At 37.8% G+C, this 12,106-nt stretch overlaps 1 protein-coding gene across 4 annotated transcripts in view; it reads right to left on the minus strand.

The window, feature by feature from the left end:
* LOC108965794 (protein spire) overlaps positions 1-12,106 on the minus strand; it is a 79,567-nt gene that overhangs the window by 12,428 nt on the left and 55,033 nt on the right. For all 4 annotated transcript variants that reach the window (XM_018928413.1, XM_018928414.1, XM_018928415.1 and 1 more), the window contains 3 exons: positions 4,690-4,820; positions 4,401-4,512; positions 3,713-3,845 (listed from right to left, as the gene is read on the minus strand). In XM_018928413.1, the coding sequence (XP_018783958.1) occupies positions 3,713-3,845; positions 4,401-4,512; positions 4,690-4,820 (376 nt within the window). The remainder of the gene's footprint in view (positions 1-3,712; positions 3,846-4,400; positions 4,513-4,689; positions 4,821-12,106) is intronic.

Here is a 12,106-nt window from a genome sequence, read left to right on the forward strand (position 1 = left end):
TGCGATACATTTAATGTTGACCATCACTTGCCACACTCACCGCTGGGTGACGCACATCCTCATATGCGCAAATTAATGCAAATGTACATATATATTTATGCAATTCATCACTATATGGTGGGCTTTATGAAAATATTGTACATGCCACCAACTACACGCCACACAGAGTGCACAACACCTTTCCCGTTAGCACTGGTGTTCGCGTCACGTTACTACTTATTTTGTTGATATTTTAGATTCCGTTTCACGCACCATTTCGCAGAAAGTCCGACATCAAACTGAAATTCGTGTTCGCACGGCAGCCAACCAAAAGCCAGCGGGAGCTACTTGCAGCTGGCTGATGTTGCCGTTCCATTTTCACCTTGCCTACATTTATGCTCACCATAACCAATGGTGGTTGTTCAACGCGCTCTGTTGCCTGTGCTTGAGCGCACAGTTATCCACATACGGTTATAAAAATCCACAATGAACTCGATAGACGTTAAAAGGGGGACAGTGATTAACAATGGGGTGCACACCCTACCAACTGCTATGTTACTTTTTTGTCTCACGCATAAAATCAATTCTTGAAGAAAAGCTACAATTCTTAATTCGATTTTATTTGAAGCAATCTTTAAAGAGAGCTCTCTAAAGTGTTAAAGACGAATCTATGCTTCTGCCGATGTCTCTGTGTGGAACAGTCGCATGTTTGGTATGCACTCAAGAAGTGACTACTGGGTGCAGTGAGCGCAAGCTTTGAGCATAAAATGCCACCTTGTTCCGACTGTTATTGCACAAGCGCACTGCCACAGCTCACACTAGTAAGGCAGAAAGCTCAGCAGTAAGGGTTGCGAAGTAGAAGCAATTCCAAGCTTGTGGTATGCAACACGGAGCTTAATATTGACGTCACATTTGAAAGCTTAGCAAGAAATTAAAATGCATTTACGCTGAAGCGATTTATGTAGGTGAGCGAGTTCATGACGTCAGCGATAAAGGGATAATTGACTCTACTGCAACCAGTAAATCACACAGTGAATGTGTGTGCACCCTTATGTAAACTTAGTTTTACATTGTCCATATATCCAACCAAATACTCACAGACTACGTCCGTGTGACACTACGCTCTGTGGGCAAGTGGCGCTATGAAGTGAGTGTGTTAATTACACATCGTATTATGTCCGTTTATTTGATTGTGCAACCATTATATTACTCGTTGGCATTATGCTAACTGAACAATCATGCTAAACTGAAACATACATACATACATACATAACCCTCGCACAAAATATAGCGAAAATAATGATCTGCAAGTTAGGAAAGCAACATAGTTAGTTCTTTACCAGAGTTGCATCATTAACCCAGGGGGCGAGTGGTAAGTTTCTTAAAGAAAGTCGGTTAAAGAGTACACTTATGCTGAAACATATTTCCTTATCCACTACTCGTCGCATACAAAAATTAATTCACACTCGAGTGACATTTTGAATTTCTACTGGCATTTGTCGGTCTGTTATTTTGGTCAGAGGAGCGTGACGCCCAGCAGAATTGTTGCTGTACATACATAATATATAACATTTAAACGCAGTGAATATTTTATTTCTAAACTTATGGAATTTACTATAACTAAAAACAAAAAAAAAAGGAAATCACCAGCGTCCTTATACAAATATAGATTTAAGCTTGTTCAAAATATCAAGCAATATCATCTTCATTACTTAGTTTTTTTCGGACTGCTACTTTAAAGCCAAATACTTATTACACACTGAGGCAGGATGCTAATTTCATAAAAAGATACCTGTTAATTGCCACACACACACCAAACATTTCCAAAAACGAAATTTTACCACACGAAAAAACTTAACATTCAGCAAGATGCTGTTGCTTCATTCGTGGCTGACACTTCGTTAGTGACAAGTTGTTATCACAAGTCAAACTATTGTTAAACGCAGTGAATTGCAATCTACAAGTAAATATGATGCAAATGGTTACAACAGCAGCAAAAAGCTTTTGAAAGCTTCGCTTAAAAACTTTTGTTCAGCTGAAGTCGCTGCTGTTGGGGAGAGAAGGAAATTGTTAAGAAAGACACATTCATGCCCATACACATTCGAAATAGTGAAATCTATTGCAACGCGCCTAAAAATATGCACAAAAACAAGGGCGGTTCTAAAATTTTTAGCGCTAAATGGACGTAGTTGCCACACAGCTCATAGCTTACAAGTATAAAAATATGCCTTTATTGGCAGCCACATCAATTAGAGAATTTAAAAGAGGAGACCTCGAAAAGCATTGATTAAGAGTTGTTGCAATCAGGTTCAGGTACTGATTACACCAAAAACTGGAATTAAAACCTATGCGAAGTTTGTTGAAAGTGCAAATCTGATCTCAATAAGGGACAAACATTCCCAGCATCTTTCTGAAGCAGAGAGAGTATAAGAATGTATGGGAAACTTGTGGTTTCCCTAATGTTGATATTCACCAAAAGATGCATTACTAGAAAATCTCACCTATTTCTATCTAAATTTCCCAGTTGAATTGCTTCAATCCTCAGAAACCCCGTGCGAGTTCACCTTTTGAAGTAATGCAAATTTGTGACATTGCCTTAATCTTTCTCACCAGCAACAGTAAATCCTTCACTTGCTACACTGTTTTTGGCAGCTGACAAATCGTACAACAACGCCAATTCGCTGATCAAAGCGGCGCGCGTTCCACGGCACTTTGCAATTCTAAATCATGCTAAACATTGCCCAAGTTTGGTGCCGCCAATCGTGCCACTTTGTGGCCGCATCAGCAGTGGTCAGCAGGCAGCACAAAACACACACATGCAAACTTATGTAAAAACGTTGCGATATCGTTATGCAGTTGTAAGCACTGTGGCATTCAATAGAACATAATGGAATGGTGCAGAATGACATGCGCAGTGATGCTTCGCAAGCGATCGACCGCAACCGCATAGAATTGCAGCAGTACACTCCGAGAGTAGCAGCCCATGTCTGGCATTTGCTGAACAAACGAGCGATTTGCCGCGCCTAAATACGAGTAGTCAAATGAAATTCAAATTGCTTGCAACAAAGCCGTAGCGAGCATGGTGCGACGAGCTGCGCTGTCGCGTGCTGTTGGACAATCAAGCGTCCCCTGTCAGCAAGTGGCATATTTTATGCTGCTCGAATACGTCCTACCAAGCAAGGCACTTTTTGTTGCAGGAGCCTTTCAATTGATACTTCTAAGTACAGCCGGGGAAGTGGTCGAATTCCGATTCAGCAGTGTTGTATTTCATTTGCGTCTTTATTTTGTCTTTTGTATGTTTTGTCATGTGTTTGTGGTTCTTATTCGTTCAAAAATTTAAAGTGATTAGATTTCATTTAATATACTAACTGATCTACACTGTCCTCACTGCCGTTGAAGATTTATAAAACAGCTGTTTTTAACACACACAAATTACATCGTTTAATATTTTCTCTCTCTCTTTGTAATGTTTAAGTCAGCTGTGATAATTTGATAAATTTCCCTACTGACAAACAGATGGCGCTAAATAAGGATCGCACTGGGAGATTTTGATTAGATCAGTTTCAAATCTCCTCGACGGCGAGGTTAACAAGCATGGTTTTTGTACGGCGAAATCTTGTTAAATTTCGGATATTGGTGAGATAATTTACTCAACAGCCTAAATCTCGTAATTAAGTGGCGATCGGAACGTGTTATTATAGGCATATACATATGTAATTTGATTTTGACTTACATCGATCCTTGAGTCGGGGTGGTGTTGGCGGTTGTATGTGCTTCAGTGTTTGTCCCTTTCGTATCGAGTCCATGAGTTGTTCGCGCGGCGATGGTGTGCGTTTAATGGGTGGCGGTAGTTTACGTTCGGACGCCTGCAATGACAGTAAAAGTCAGATATGGAAAAAACTTTCGAAAATTCAACTAGTAGCCTAGACAATAGGGTTGATACATAAATATATATGAACTTAACATGGTTTTTGAGAGTATATTTTTAATTTGCTAAAACAAAAGACCTTCAATTAAGGCGTAAAAGCGCCTTTACACCGTTTGATGGCTTTTTGTAGTTGTTTTTTCGCAGATAAATTACAATCTTGGTAGGAAACCTTCCCACTCAAATGGTTTTACTGCTACTCTTTCGCCAGTGTGATTATTAACAATTACCACAGGAACGTGTAATGAAAATTGCCTACTTAACACTTTTCCAAAAACCAACAACAAAGTTGAAACAAAGCAAAGAAGTTGGCAAACTTTTCGAAGGTAAAACTTCACCAAGGCAAACAGCGCTTATAAAACTAATAAAATCCCAAAACCACAACTGTGCCGAAATGAGGAGTGAAACTGTGTGCGATGCACGCGAGAAGCGGAGATGATCGTCATTATCCGGGGAAAAGGGTATTGTATCTATGTTTGAGTGTGGTGGGGCATACCTTTTTGAGTGGCGGCCGTGACCTGATGAACTCCAATATCATGGCGTGGGCATCTTTCTTCACGCGTGGCGGAATATCACCGTTCACCATCACTTTGCGCAGCTGGTACTTTCTACGAATAGGAGAAATATATAAATATTAAAGTTAATGTTACAAAGTGCGATAGAGATAAATTTGTGACGGAGAGGAACAAGCGAAGGGAATAAGAGAAAAATGGCATATCGTATGCTCAGTAACCTGCATAAATTCTTGATTCTTGACTGAGTCAGTATCTGCAAGCTTCACTTACTTGGATCGTATGTCCTCCATGAGTATCTCATACGGAGTCAACTCGTACTCGATGGGTGTGCGGGAATAATTGTTTTTCTTCAGACGAACACCGCGCCGTAGTTCATCGATCACCTGAACCCAGAAACGTGCCTGAAAATTAAAGATGCATTCATAAGAAAATAGTACGAAAGAAGAGCTTGGTCTATAACAAGAATTATGAAAAACTAAGCTATAAGAAAAAATCGCATGCGGAAAGACTTGTAATAACGAAGATGAGAAATTTTTTTGTAATTTTTGATAAAAATAAGAAATGAGTACAGATATATAGTATCTTAGAATTTGAAATATCGCTGAACACATTCGATTTTGAATAAAATCTAATGTCTAATGGACTAATAATTCAAAATCGCCAATTTTAATGTTGCACATGCAAATATTGTTATGTGTGCTATGAATTTTTCATGCAATATAATATTCTATTGCAACAAATCTTTATGAAAAGTTACAAAAGGGAATAAGATGGAACATACTTGCAGGGCCCTCCAAATTTCCAGTTCATGCTTTAGTTTTAAAGAGAAGGAAAAGATATTTGGAATTATTCCGAAATAAATTTCAATGCTCTTATAGCCTTATGTACAAAATTATTATAAGAGCATTGCCACACAATGCTACTGCACACAAATATTCCAATATTATTTACACTAGATCGGGAAAATCAAAGGTTAGATAGATATGTACAATGTGTTATGGCAAACATTGATAAATCTAAACAATTTTCGACAGTAGCAGGAACATAGGCAAACAGATGGCGTGTCTCCGAGATCAAAGAATAGCGATGCAACACGCAAAAATGCAAAAAAAAAAAAAAAAAAAAAACATCTGCAATTCACAATTTTATTGCTAAGATGAAATTTTGCCAACAGAGCTATAATTGCGTGGAAAAGAGAATTGCAAAACATAATCGATTTGCCGTTATAAACATAGGCTGTGTAAACAGCAATACAATAAATCTGAAGCGAGGCAAAAGGAACATGATAATTGCATAATTTTGCACTTGCAGCATTGATCTTCGCTGCAGACGCATGCCCCAACAGACAGAAGTACACATAATCGCTATCTGGCAGTTATCCGCTCTTCTTGTGGACTGCTTTGCTTGTTGCCTTTGGCTTTCGTTCCAACTCTGCGCAGTTGCCATTGAAATTTAAGAAATCGCAGCAGCAATTGCCGCCGAATAAATGAAATTGAAATCGTCACATTAATTAATGTCACGAAAACATACAAACGTACGGCACACGCCTACTTTTTGCGCCGCGGTGTGCAGGGTCCGCACCCAACTGACTTGGCCATCACAGCTGCCGTTGCACCGACGCAGTGCCGCAGCAGTGTAGCGCACAGCGACTTTCACTTGCAACACGCTGATTATTGTGCGCTGCAAGTGCGATCAATGTCGCTGCAACCGTCATGCTAGTTGTTGTTGCTGCCGCTGCTGTCTTTCATTTTTTGCCAGCGGCATTGTTTGCATTGCCACACTCGCACGCAGATCCTTTCATTGGCGATAAATTTATGAAAAATTGTGCTGTGTTGCATTTTTTCACTTTTGCTTATTTATTTACTTATTTTTATTTGCTTTTTAGCGCTACGAGGCGACTACAGTAACGTAGTGTGGTGGCGTATTATGACTGCGGGCGAGAGTGTAAAATTTATTCCCGCTTGCAATTAATAAAACGTTGCAACATATTGTCTCGCTTTGCATTTCGGCGAATTATTAATGATTTCGCCTTGGTGTAAGAGACATGTAAACAATTTTAATACCAAAAGAGAAGTAAATGTTACTTTGATACATGTCACGGATTCGCATAATGACTTCTACGACAAATAACGCGACATTTTATATCAGCACAAGTTTTATTACATATATCGCTATTCAAGGACATTTTGCGTAAACTCCCTTTTTTCCCCTATAACCAACCATCTTAAAATATTATATATGGTTACAAGGTAAATGGGGTAGAGCTTCGTCAGAATATACACACTTCCATATGCGTTTAGTTGGATTGGTAAATATCAGCACATGGTTTCGAAGATATTTCAACACATTTTATTAATCCGCTTTGTTGAGAGTTAAGTTAATTTACGTGCTGTTGCACAAAATGCATCGAGTATCTAATTTGTCATCGCCTCGGTAAGCGACGAATCAATTGATTTAATATTCACCCTTTCCAGACCGTTCACCGCTAACAGGTGTTTATTTATTATTATCTTGGGTATTTTCGTTTGTTGCAATGAGGTTGAAGATATAGCGGGAGAAGTGGTTGCTAACGAACGCGTGCGTGAGACCGGTAAATTTTCCCGACGCGCGTTCGTTCCAATTTCTCGTTTGTATTTGGTCGTTTTTGTTTGTTATTTCAATAATTTCAACTGCACAATATTACCGTAATTTGCATAATTCTTATGTAACGCCAAACAAGTGTCAAAAAATTCCATTGAATTCGTTAGTGGCGACGTTCAACTTACAAACGACCGTCAACGATTGCGTAGGCGCTTGAAGCCCGATTTTGTAACGGAATTCTTTTGAGTGACATTTTGTTGGTTTCTTTGATTTCTTTGATTATTCGTGTATTACAAATAGGGCTATTTTCGATTTTGAAATCAATTGGTGATATACAGTAGATAATTTTAAGTCCAGTGTAACACAAGTTTTTTTATGTGAGAAATGAAAAATAAATATGTTTTATGCATTTATATGGGCGCACTTAGAAAACTCACAGCATACGTTGAACGGTACAAGAGTCCCACTTCCTCTTCCTTTCTTATCACAACATGGCACTAGAGTTCAATAGTTAAAAAGCATCTATAAATATGGTACATACTTCCTTACACCTGTACTGCAATTAATATTTCCTTGCTGCAACCGATTAAAAGCTTTGAAATGTGCGACGAACGATTACAACAATTCCATTTCAAATCAATGCAAATTAGATTGCATGTTAATATCCAAAAGCAGTGCCTTTTCTGTTGTTTTTTGTTTTTGGACCCGACGTTGTGCTTACAGTAACATGATGCAATGCAATTCAATGATGATTTAACATGGCAGCCGACAACATTTAACGAACCAAATCTGCCAAAATGTGAAAATATGTAAAGCAGCCAGCAATAGGCAACAACAATGGGCACATGCACGTACATATAAGTAAATAGGAAAGAAGGTGCGTATGTACAACAAGTTGTATTAGCATAAATAACAACATAACAGCCAGCAGTTTAGGCTTGTTCCTACCTCTATTGCTGTTGTTATTTTTTGGCGATTATGTTGTTTATTGAAGGTGGAAAATGAATGAAAAAGTTCAAAGCAGCGGCAATTTTACAAAATCTGTACATTCAGTGCAGCGCAACGATACGCACCAAAGACACTGCACGAAAAAAGTGAAAATTGTTCCAATAAATTGGGGCAACAACAAAGAATTACAGCTTCCGCAAAGCAAAAATCTGCATAGCATGTGGGCAACCAGCGAGTCACTTATGCATATGCAACAGGAAAAATGTCTTGCATTCGTTGCCTCTGCAGACAACATAACAGATAGTATGGCGGGGCGGCCGTTGTTGAGTCGTAATCGCCGATATTTACTAGCTTAAATGTGATTGAAAATTTGTAAAAGAAAATTTTGTTGTAATTGGGCTGAGGCCTAACGAGTGCGCCGCCAACAAAACCGCCGCAAACGAGGGTACCGCAGTTGTTGAATATTGCTGCTGAAATGCAGCAACCGTGACTGAAAGATATTACAACAGTACAGTAGCTTACGGTCGCACCTTGGCTCACCCGCCTCCACCGGAAGGTGTTCGATTTGGTACGTTTATAGCGGTATTACACAAACAGTAGTCGATTAAAGTCACAACAGTGACTCCATCCAGCACAGTAGCAGTGGCTATCAGATTTTGCGTTGGCGTGAATAGTTTCAACACATTACAACGCTTCATCGGTTGACTAACTGAGGGACTAACTGATGGGCTGGCTGGTTGACTGGGCGCCACCCAACGCTGCAAGACGTCTTTAAATCTTTAAATGGAAGAAATAGTCTGAGTTTTTCGCGTAACTTGGTCACTCACCTCACGATGATAACAATTTGGCGCTATTTATCTATCTAGTACACAAATGATTGCGAAAACGTTGTTCCACCGCTCCAAATACTTTGTCATCATTAATATTAGCATAAAGAGGTTTCAAATTATCGCACGTTGCAGTATTTTAGGGAGCATATTAATGTATTTTTAACTTTAAAATGTTCCACAAATAATAATATAATATACACATATAATAACTTAAATTCAACTTTATCTTTTTAAACTTATTCTGTCTTTACTAACATCTTCTCTTTAGTTTTTGGCGGAAACCAATTAGAACAGCTGACTGTTTGAAGTGTTGCATCTGAAAAGTTCAACACAAAGCGGATACTGACTAGAACAGGTGATTAACGCAGCAGAGTTGCATTAATACTACGCATTACACTAAGCAGTGGCACTCTAAGGGATTTTAAAGTATTTATGTAAGCATCAAACATTTCTTTCAACATTATTTCTTTAAAAAAATTTTAACTCAATTTTAAGAGCCTGTTTGCAAAATATTTTTGTTACACTGAGTTTATTTCATTATTTGTAGTAAACTATTTATCAGAACGCAACTCTGCTATTCACGGAAATATTCAAAGGATGGCGCTATTGTCATCTGTCAGTTTCCTTCCTTGCGCTTTAAAGTCAGCTGTTAAAACTCGGCGTTAATTCGTGAATTCGCGGTTTCATTAATTTTATATTATATAACCAAAATTGTTAAAGTATAAAGTTTAAAGTGATTAAGTAAATTTCTATGCAGTAAGTGTACGAGTTTGTGCGGTTAAAAGAAGTGAAAATGTAGTGTAAAAATGTGTGTGATGAAAATCAAATTGTGCGTACACAAGTTGGGAATCAATATCAATTTCCTGTTATAAACAATGCTACTTGAGGTAAGCTATTTGCAAACATTATATACTATAAATAACCGTCGTTTCTTAAAAACACCAGGTAGGGGCATGTGTCCAATAGAGGGGGCGTCCATTGTTTTATTTTGCTTGCTTTCATAGCGGCCACCTTAGTGAAGTGGCAAAAAAGTGCATCACCACTTCGCAAGGCCTAGGCAAAAAGTATTATTTTCTTAGTGGTCGTCACTTCAATCGAAAATATAGATATAAACACATAACCAAGCATTTGTGCCTTGTAATACAGTGATACAACCCCAAATTGAAGATATATCTAGGCCTATGTACTCTCCGTTTACAAATATCACTGGGTCACTCTTTACAAAGCCAGACATATCTACGTTTTCTGAGCCGATTATAGAAATATTTGAATGTAAATGTTAGCACAAACTACCATAATGCAATGACTCCAGCAGCCAGTCAATGCCTCAAGGCTGCTTTATGCAATGCTTAGAAATCGCTTAATAGAGAATTTGAGAATTTGTTTTGCTGAATGCCATTCACAATTTGAAGGTATGAAATTTTATAAATAGTTTAATAATTGAACAATGCAAAATCGACGCGCAATTAATTATGCCTCTTTACTTAGCGACACGTACTATATTTCAATTGTACGTTATTTTATGATGTCTGTGTAAAGTTTTCAAATCGATACTTTAGACTAACACAAAACATAAGCATAAACAAGGTGAGACAATGAAAGCCGAGTGGCAACTCACGATTGAGCAAATAAACTGTGAATTTCAATTGTCATCGAATGTTTCAGACGAAAAAAGACTTAAAACAAACTTAGTGAGTACGAATGAAGTTGGAAGTATAAATACATTTACAATCATTATGCCGCGGCAAATGACATTGGCAAGGCCGTTTAACTATAAACTGCGACTATTTACCCAGATTTTTGGCGCTTGATAAGAGCCCGAAGCGAGTTCGTTTAGGAGAGCGACACTTGCTTCATTTAAATTTTTGATTGTATTTGTTCTCTTTTTTAAGTGCTCGAATATATCTATATCTGAAGCACATGACGCGAAAAGACACTGATAAATGCGACTGAAAATAGAGCGTCAATTGAAGGAAATCATAAAGCGATAAGGAGTAAATGAGATATGAATTATGAACCGTAAAGTAGCAATAGCAGAAGTTATCGCTGAATTTATAGCCAAATGGAGGAGTAAAGGGCAATTTGGACGTTGTACAGATAAGTTTAAAGAAGTGCGACAACTTTAACAAATAGTGAGAAGGAGTTAGTGTACATAACTAACTGAGGGTACTACACTACTGAATGCAATATATTTGATTTATTAATGGTTTCTGGTAAAGACATATTATGCTGATAAGCAAGGCTGCTAACACATTTCCATGAACTTGATGGGCTCTCACCGGTATTTCGATGTTAATTTGAATAGTAAAGTGGGTATGTATAAATCGCCTTCAAGTGAGCTTTATGCCAGTGTAATACGTTTTTACTATAATCGAATAATACTGTGAAATCAGCATGAATCAAGGTTTTCTGCGCACTCACCATTAAATAATTGAATAAAAGTGTTATTTCAGCTTTAAAAACAATCAAGAAATAATAACGGGTTATATAAAAATGTATAAACATGTTTTTACATATTTTCATGTAGAGACATATTTAAGTACACACACACATATGTATATCCAAGTATCTACATTTGTGCTCTGGGTTGTGTTAGAAAGTAGTTTCTAATTTTGTTACGACTTCCGTTACTCAAATATAATACGTTTGATCGATCATTTCTTTGATCTCAAAGTTTTTGCGCTGTTTTCTTCGTGACAATAAGTAATTATGAACAAAAATACATATAGACATAACTGCCTGCGTAAGTCTTCGCGAGGGAGTCTACAAATTCGTTTATCGTATTTCTAATCTAATGAGTTGTCACTTGCAGTTGTTAACCAAAACGAATTGCCAACAAATGAGTTGAAAAGAAAGCGCTTACACACATTATATAACCAAATGAGTTTTCAAGCGTTTAACCAGCGCGTTATGGCCGCCACAAAAAAATAAGCGAGGATCATTAAAGCCGGCATTAAGGCGAGCACATAATTGTCGTGTGAAGGGTCGTGCACACACACCTGGCTCAATTTGTGCATACGTAAGTACATAAAACATGTGTACAACATGTTATTTGGAAAAAACTTAGCAGCAATGTAATGCAACCACTTTTTTCGGTAAAATGAAAGCATTGCGTAGCTAACTTTTAAATTGTTTTTAAAACAATCTTGTTTTCCATGTTTTCATTTCAATTAGAGCGGACATACTGGCTCGAACTGAATTAATTATTATAATACCTGGTCGAATATCAAAATGTATCGAGGTGCGGCATTTGCTTTGTGTAAGTGCTCTCTATTTAACCGCTCTCGTTTTGCCTTTTGAGAAAACCGTGGCAATAAATCATTGTGACG

Source organism: Bactrocera latifrons, unplaced genomic scaffold (assembly GCF_001853355.1).
Source record: "Bactrocera latifrons isolate USDA-ARS-PBARC rearing strain unplaced genomic scaffold, ASM185335v1 scaffold_149, whole genome shotgun sequence".
Taxonomy (NCBI): domain Eukaryota; kingdom Metazoa; phylum Arthropoda; class Insecta; order Diptera; family Tephritidae; genus Bactrocera; species Bactrocera latifrons.